This window comes from Dipodascopsis tothii (genome assembly GCF_038497935.1).
Source record: "Dipodascopsis tothii strain CBS 759.85 unplaced genomic scaffold V1510scaffold_4, whole genome shotgun sequence".
In the NCBI taxonomy this organism is placed as follows: Eukaryota; Fungi; Ascomycota; class Lipomycetes; order Lipomycetales; family Lipomycetaceae; genus Neoaidaea; species Neoaidaea tothii.
In genome coordinates, this window is record NW_027117988.1 from 1 (window position 1) to 7,842 (window position 7,842).

The 7,842-nt window shown below is 70.1% G+C and overlaps 2 protein-coding genes across 2 annotated transcripts; one reads left to right on the forward strand and one right to left on the reverse strand.

Annotated features, from left to right (window-relative positions):
* Positions 1 to 1,735: 1,735 nt before the first annotated feature.
* On the forward strand, positions 1,736 to 4,451 carry V1510DRAFT_401148 (serine threonine protein kinase; the record flags this gene model as incomplete). The annotated part of the gene is made up of 2 exons (XM_066932009.1): positions 1,736 to 2,395; positions 2,427 to 4,451. The coding sequence occupies 2 exons, from the start codon at positions 1,736 to 1,738 to the stop codon at positions 4,449 to 4,451; spliced, it is 2,685 nt and encodes an 894-aa protein (XP_066790827.1).
* Positions 4,452 to 4,510: 59 nt separating this feature from the next.
* On the reverse strand, positions 4,511 to 6,013 carry V1510DRAFT_411162 (nucleotide-diphospho-sugar transferase). Its single transcript, XM_066932846.1, has 2 exons — positions 5,917 to 6,013; positions 4,511 to 5,803 (listed from the first exon to the last, which is right to left on the reverse strand). Exons 1-2 carry the CDS (start codon positions 5,938 to 5,940, stop codon positions 4,592 to 4,594), a joined length of 1,236 nt encoding a protein of 411 aa, XP_066790828.1. The 5' UTR covers positions 5,941 to 6,013; the 3' UTR covers positions 4,511 to 4,591.
* Between the last annotated feature and the right edge of the window lie 1,829 nt (positions 6,014 to 7,842).

The following is a 7,842-nucleotide window of genomic DNA, read 5'->3' on the forward strand; positions in this document are numbered from 1 at the left end:
GGGGGGGGGGGGCGCGGGGGGGGGGGCGGGGGGGGGGCGGGGGGGCCGGCCCGGGGCGCCCCCCGCGCGGGGGGCGCCGCCGGAGGCTCGTCATATAGCCGCATGTAGCCGCACGAGCCTCCGGCGGCGACTCCGTCGAGGGTGCGCCCTGCGGGCGGCAGCTTCCAGCACGCGTGGATTGTGTAACATGAGCCGCGCGCGGTGCGGCGCGCGCGGCCCAGGAGCCACGCTGTAGGACGGTGCGACGAGCCCCCAGGGCGACTCCGGCGGCAGAGCGCCCGCGCGCAGCCACCGGGACCAGATCAGTGGATGCCCCGGCAGGCTCTGCCAGTCGACGCAGCGGCGCGAGCCGCTGGCAGCAGGCCGGGGGCTGGCCGGAGGCAGCTGCGCGGAACGTCGTGAGCCGCACCAGATGCGGCTCATGTTACACAGTCCACGCGCCCATCCAGCAGCCATTCCGGCTGGCGCCGTGGTGGGCATGCTGCAGGGCCTTCAGTCTGGGCCGCGCGCGCCGCACCGCATGCGGCTCAGGCTACGCGGTCCGCGCGCCTGCCCGCAGTGCAGCTGCGCCGGCGGGGTCGCCGCTGCAGGCGGGCGCTTGTGGCCAGCGCAGGCCAATGGCTTTGCCCAGGCTCCCCGCAGGCAGTGAGCCGCTGAGCGACGTGCCGCTCAGCAGCCGTGCCCTGCGTCGGCGCCGCCGGAGGCTCGCTGCACCGCCACCCCAAGCCTGCCACGACTCCGTGCCAGGAGGCGCCGCGCGTCATGCGGCGCGGCCGCAAACCGGCGGCCCCGCCCATGGCCGAGTCGCGTCAGGGGCGCAGCTGCGTGCATAACTATACAACCTGAGACGTGCACCGCCGGCCACAGCCCACTACGTGGCGCTCGCGTAAGGCACGGGCCGGGGCGCAGGCGCGCACGGGCTGTGCACGGGCGCACCGCCACGCTGCGCCACCGGCGCGACTCGTCGCACGGGCGACGCGCTTACCCGGGGCGGGCGCAGCGCGCCGCGTGTCGCCGCGCGTCCGCCACAGTGGCGGGTGGCGCGGCCGTCGTCGGCGGCCGTCGCGGTCGCTCGCAGGGCCGCCGCGGCGCCGGCGCCTGCCGGGGCGGACAAGGAAACGGACAAGGAGGCGGAGTGGCCGAATTGGCAACCAGGTGACGCGGCACGTGGCGCGGCGCGGCGGATGGCACCCCAAGCGGCGCGCGGTGACGCGGAGATGCGGCGCAAGCGCCGCGCCGCGCCGCACCTGTGCCGCCGCCGCCGCCGCCGCAGCATATGTCGCCGCGAGCGACTTCGTGCGAGATCACCTATCATCGCCGCAACCCCGAGCTATCCATTCCCGCAGATCGCGCCCATCCTGCTGGCCGGGTCGACGGAATCACAGTGTGAGTGGGCACGGCGGCGCAGCGGCCCGCCGGCCGCGCCGCCGCAGAACACAGAACTGACCGGCAGACTCGGTCGTCTCCAGACGACCCCAGCTCCCCAGGCCCCCGCCCGTGGCCGCGGCCCCCGCCGGTCGCCGCTGCTCAGGCGCCGCCGCTCGCTGCCGCCCGGCGCCCGCCTGCCGCGCGCAGGCCTCCGCCGCCGCAGATCGAGCCGGCCCCATCCCGGCCGACGATCTCGGCGCCCGCCCCGGCTCCGCCGCCTCTGGCCGCCCGGCCGCCGGCCGCTGCCGCCGCCGCCGCTGCTGCGGCTGCTCCTGAGGCCCTCCCCGCGTCCGCTGTCGGCGCTGCGATGGACTACAAGCCCACCACCGCGCACAACCGCCGCCCCGTCAGCATGAACCCGCACGCGCGCACCAGCCACGACCGCGACGATGGCTACGGCGACGCCTACACGGCGTCGGCCGGCATCGACTCGATCTACTCGGGCACGGACGCCGACCGCGCCGAGTCGCGCGACTTTCTGTCGGTGACGGGCTCGTCCGAGCACTCGTCGTACTCGTCGCACGCCCACGCCGGCCCGTCGCACGCGGCGCAGGCCTCGCCGGTGTACGCGGCCCGCCAGTACGGCCACCCGTCGCCGTCGAGCGCGTCGCCCAAGACCTACACGTACCAGAGCCCGCCCGGGCCCGCGTACTACGGCGACTACTATGCGCCGGCGTCGCCCAAAAAGGGCCTGCCGGCGTACGGCACGGGCTCGCCGGCGTCGCCCGGCCGGCCGTCGCTGGTCAGCCAGCTGCAGTCGCTGAACGTGGACTCGCCGCCGGCGCAGCGGCACTCGGTCGCGGTCTACCCGACGGGCGCCCACGGCTCGCCGGCCGCGAGCCCGTCGCCGGACGTCGTCGTGCCCGCGCCGGGCTTCTCCAAGGTGCGCTATCCGACGGACATGCACCCCCGCAAGAACGCGCAGCCGCTGCACCGCCGTGCGAACCCCGACGGCGGCTTTATGAGCGTAAGTAGCCGCGCGGCCGCGCTGACCGCAGCCCCTCCAGGGCCTCACCGTCCACCTCGCGGCCACGTACCGCATCTGCGACCCCGGCTTCAAGTACGAGTCGTCGCGCAACCCCCGCCGCGTGCTCACCAAGCCGTCCAAGGGCACCAAGAACAACGGCTACGACAACGAGGACTCGGACTACATCCTCTACGTCAACGACACGCTCGGCGGGCAGCACGACCAGCAGAAGTACCTCATCCTCGACATCCTCGGCCAGGGCACGTTCGGCCAGGTCGTCAAGTGCCAGAACCTCAAGACCCAGGAGGTCGTGGCGGTCAAGGTCATCAAGAACAAGCCGGCGTACTTCAACCAGAGCATGATGGAGGTCTCGATCCTCGAGCACCTGAACTCGGTCGTCGACCGCAACGACGAGCACCACCTGCTGCGGCTGAAGGACAAGTTCATCCACAAGGAGCACCTGTGCCTGGTCTTCGAGCTGCTGTCGTCGAACCTGTACGACCTGATCAAGCAGAACCAGTTCCGCGGCCTGTCGACGTCGCTCGTGCGCGTGTTTGTGCAGCAGCTGCTGGACGCGCTGTCGGTGCTCAAGAACGCCAAGCTGATCCACTGCGACCTCAAGCCGGAGAACATCCTGCTCAAGTCGCTCGAGTCGCCGGCGATCAAGGTCATCGACTTCGGCTCGGCCTGCCACGAGCGCCAGACGGTCTACACCTACATCCAGTCGCGGTTCTACCGGTCGCCCGAGGTGCTCCTCGGCCTGCCGTACTCGGCGTCCATCGACATGTGGTCGCTCGGCTGCATCGTGGCCGAGCTCTTCCTCGGCCTGCCGCTGTTCCCGGGCTCGAGCGAGTACAACCAGATGTCGCGCATCGTCGACATGCTGGGCATGCCGCCGACGTGGATGCTGGACATGGGCAAGCAGACGTCCGAGTTCTTTGTCAAGGTCACGGACGCGTACGGGCGCAAGTCGTACCGGCTCAAGACGGCCGAGCAGTACTCGCGCGAGCACAAGACCAACGAGCAGCCGAGCAAGCGGTACTTCTCGGCCACGCAGCTGCCGGACATCATCACGTCGTACCCGATGCCCAAGCGCAACATGAGCCCGGCCGAGGTCGACAAGGAGTTCCAGAACCGGACGGCGTTCCTGGACTTTGTGCAGGGCCTGCTCAACATGAACCCGCTCGAGCGGTGGACGCCGCAGCAGGCCAAGATGCACCCGTTCATCACCAACCAGGGCTTCAGCGGGCGCTTTGTGGCGCCGCCGCACCAGAGCCTGGCCAAGCCGGGCGAGGACGACAAGAAGCGCGAGGCGGACGCGAGTCCGCGGTCGTCTGCTGCTGGCCAGCACGCGCACGCGCAGCAGCAGATGCACGCGCAGCAGCAGCTGCAGCACGCGTACCGCGCGCAGGCGCCGCAGTCCGCCGTGCCGACGTACTCGACGGGGTACCAGCCGACGCTGACGCAGACGCACGGGTACGATGCCGGCGCCGACCCGGCGTACTACGGGCACCAGGGGTACCACGGGTCGGCGCACGGCGCGGGGCACGGGTCGGGTCACGGGTCGGCGCACGGGTCGGCGCACGGGTCCGCCCACGGGTCCGCCCACGGGTCCGCCCACGGGTCGACCCACGGGTCGCACTCCTCCGCGCACTCGTCCGTCCACTCGGCCGCCCACGCCGCCGGCCACTCGCTCGGCCACAGCTCGTACGCGCCCGTCAACCCGTACCTGACGTCGCCGCAGCACAACGTCTACGCGCAGGGCGCGCTCTCGGCCACGTCGTCTGCATCGTCCACGCGGTCACACACGCGCACCGACCGGCCGCGCGCCGCCACCATCGGCAACATCGACCCGATTCCGCCGCAGCTCCAGCGCGCCAGCCACCTGATCAACGCCGCCGACCCGATCCGCCAGCAGCCCTCGCCCGCGTACTTCCCGCCGCCCGAGCTCGGCTACGACGGCAGCCAGGGCAAACAGCGCAAGCCGTCGTCGTACCGGCAGGGCGACATCATCCGCAGTCTCGAGGACGGCCTCTCGGCGCACCACTGGCCGTAGGCGTTTAGTGTACATACGAGCACGACCGCGGCGCTGGTCGGGATCCCTGTGCAATGGGCTCCAGTTTTGAAAATGCTGTTTTGTTGTTCTACGTCTAGAATATATGTTCTATGAGCTTTTATTAGCGACCGGCTCTGCCGTTACATGATGACCTCGTTCTCGACGTCGGTCTTGATCTCCTTGTGGGGCAGGACCACGCAGTTCTGGCAGCGGACCTCGTCGCCCACGACGACGTCCTGGGCCAGGATGGTCACCGTGTGCACGCGCGCGCCGTTCTTGACCACCGTCGACAGGTGGTCCGCCGGCGGCGTCGGCGTGCCCTCCACGCGCGCCCAGTTGCCGACCTTGACGCCGCGCGCCAGGATCGAGTACAGCACGCACGCGCCCGGCCGGACCTCGGTGTCGTCGAGCACGATCGACTCCTTGATGCGCGCGCCGGCGCCGATCTTGGCGTGCGGCCCGATCGACACGTTCGGGCCCAGCTTGGCCGTCGGCGACACGATCGCCGTCGGGTCGATGTACACCGGCGGCAGGATCGTGGCCGAGGCCTTGGCCAGGTTCGGCGCGTCCGGGTCGAGCTGGAACAGCTTCTGCAGGTACAGCGCGTTGGCGGGCACGGCCGAGCCAGCGGTCTTGATCTGGCGCCAAAAGTCGCGCGTCTCGTACACAAAGAAGCCGTCGTCCTGGGACAGCCGGGTGAGGATGTCCTGCTCGAGCCGCAGGATCTCGCCGCCCTCCTCGCCGATGGGCGAGGCCACGGCGGCCTCGTGGCGCGCGTCGCGCGCCTCGCGGATCGTGGTGAAGATCGACTTGTCGAACAGGTACACGCCGCCGTTGATCAGGTTCGAGATGTGCGTCTCGGGCTTCTCGACGTAGTGCACGACCTTCTTGGTCGCCGGGTCGGCCACGATGCAGCCGAAGTTGGACGCGACCTGCGTCGGCACGCGGATTCCGAGGATCACGGCCTTGGCCGCCTTCTCCTCAGCCATGTGCAGCATCTCCTTGAGCGGGAACGAGCAGCACACGTCCGCGTGCAGCACGAAGAACTTGTCGGGGTTGCCCTTGAGGATCACGTCGCGGAAGTGGTACAGGCCGCCGGCCGTGCCGAGCGCCGTGTACTCGCGCAGGTACTTGATCGTGAACTGCGGGAACTCCTTGGCGGCGTCGGCGAGGAAGTCCTTGAAGATGGCGTCGTCGTAGAAGCCGACGAGGAGGACCTCCTTGATCGTCGGCACCGTCGTCAGCGCCGACAGCGCGTGCGACAGGATCGGCCGCCCGGCGACCGGGAAGAGGACCTTGGGGATGTCGAGCGAGAGCGGGCGGAAGCGCGTGCCGCGGGTGCCGCCGCCGACCTGGGGGTCAGCGCTGGGCAACGATGCGCCGCACGGTGTGCGGCTCAGGCCAGCCGCACGGCGCGCGGCTCGCTGGCCGCGCCGCACGCAGTGCGGCGCGCGCGCGTACTCACCAGAATCAGTGCCTTGGAGGACATGTCGAATGGATGATCGGTACCAACTGCGTGCGTGCGTAATCGGTGACGTTCGTCTGGCGAAATCTGACGCCGTCGGGGGGACAGGCGCTCAATAAATAGCTGTGACCGTGCCCAAGCAAGCGACGATGGCCTGTCGCCGCACCCACATTGGGCAGAATAGAGTTCGCAGCAGATCACGGTCGCGCGTGGCGCATGCCACGTTGACGTAATTGCTGAGCGATACGGCCAAGCTTGGCCGCCGGCTGGCGGTCGGCCGGCCGCGCGCAGCCAGTGGCAGGCAGGGGGGCCGTCGCGGTCGTCGCCGAGGCCGAACGCGGCGTCGTGTGTCCGAATGTGTGACGGCCTGTACGTCTGTGGCTAGGTGGCCGCCGCTTCGGTGCGTCCGCGCCGGCGGTGCCGGCCACGGGCCGGCCAGATGCGCAGCCAGCGCGCCCGCGCTATCGCGGCGTCCCCGCGTGGCCTCCCGCGCGGCCGACGGCGCTAGCCAACGGCGGCTAGCGGCTGGCGACGATCGCCGAGTCAGCTGATCCGTGCGGCGCGCCGCGTCCGCGCGAACCGCGTGGAAGGTCCCGGGCGGCACCAGATGGTGCTGGGCGCACCGCACCGGTGCGGCCGCGTTGGCGGCTGCGTCGGGCAGCTGGGCTGGGTCGGAGCGTCCTGCGTGACGGCTGCAGCGGACGTGGACGGATGTGGGCAGCTGCTGCCGCCGCACGCAGCGCGGCCGCAGCCACCGGTCAACCACGGAGAGGCGGCGGCCGTCCTGAGCGTGCCGGCATGCTCCGGCTGCCGGTTCGCGTTGACTTGGCGGCTGGCTGCCGCGGCGCCGCCGGCGACGCAGTGGCGAGGGCCGGCGCCGCACGGCTGCACCGCCGCGCACCGCCGCGCGCACCGCCGCACGCACCGCCGCGCGGCGGCTGCGAAACGCCCGCGGCTGCAATAGTGGCCTGCGCCACTTGTGTAACGCAGATGAGTCCACTGGCCACTGATCAGTGGTACCGGCCACTACGCCCGTCCTCTGCAGTCCTTGCCGCGGCCACTGCGCGCGCATCGCGTCGCCAGCGGCCGTCACCCATGGGTTTCCTATGCGGCACGGTCCGCCCCTTCGCGGCCCAACATGGCCAGTCCGCTACGCTGGGTTGCCCCGCTTACCCCTCGACCGCTCTCCGCTGACGCGCCGCTTACATAGCCGGCTAGGCAAACTGGGTCTGGTCCCAGCTCTCAGCGGCTCGGTCATCAGACACGTACGCGAGGCGCATGACCGACGTGTCGCGCCAGTGTCGCAGGTGCGGGCGCGACCCGCGCCTGTGGCTGAGTAATACGAGCCGGATACCATCACGGCTTTGTCATTCGGCTGCGCGGTTGCGTGTACCAACTTCTTTCTATTATGTGCTATTCAACTTCTCGGGCCTCGGCCATGCACTGCAAAAGCAGTGCTTGCTGCTTCGTAAGCGCAGCGTGCGCCGGCTTATCGCTCTCTCGCAGAGCGGGCGGCGCGACCGGAGTGCGGAGCGGGCTCAGGGCCTCGTCTAGATCGATCGGCAGCGTGGCTGCCGCTGTCCACGTTTACAGACAGCAGAACACAGGACCAGAGCTGTAGGCCGGGCGGTAGATCGGCGTGGCGCCATAGTACGAGCCCGGGGCGTAAATCGGCGCGGTCGGGTACAGGCCAGGCGCGACCACAACTGTAGGGCCACGGCGAAAGAAGCCGCCGTGGTGACCGTGGTGGCCATGGTGGTGGAAGCCGCCGTGGTGTCCAAAGCCGCCGTGGTGTCCAAAGCCACCGTGATGTCCTCCGTGGTGTCCCATTATGATGTTTGTAGGGTGTGGTAGAAGTAGATTGGTAGCGAAGATGTTTTACCGAATTTTTGGTAAAAGTAATATGTAGCTTTCTCACGTGTGAAG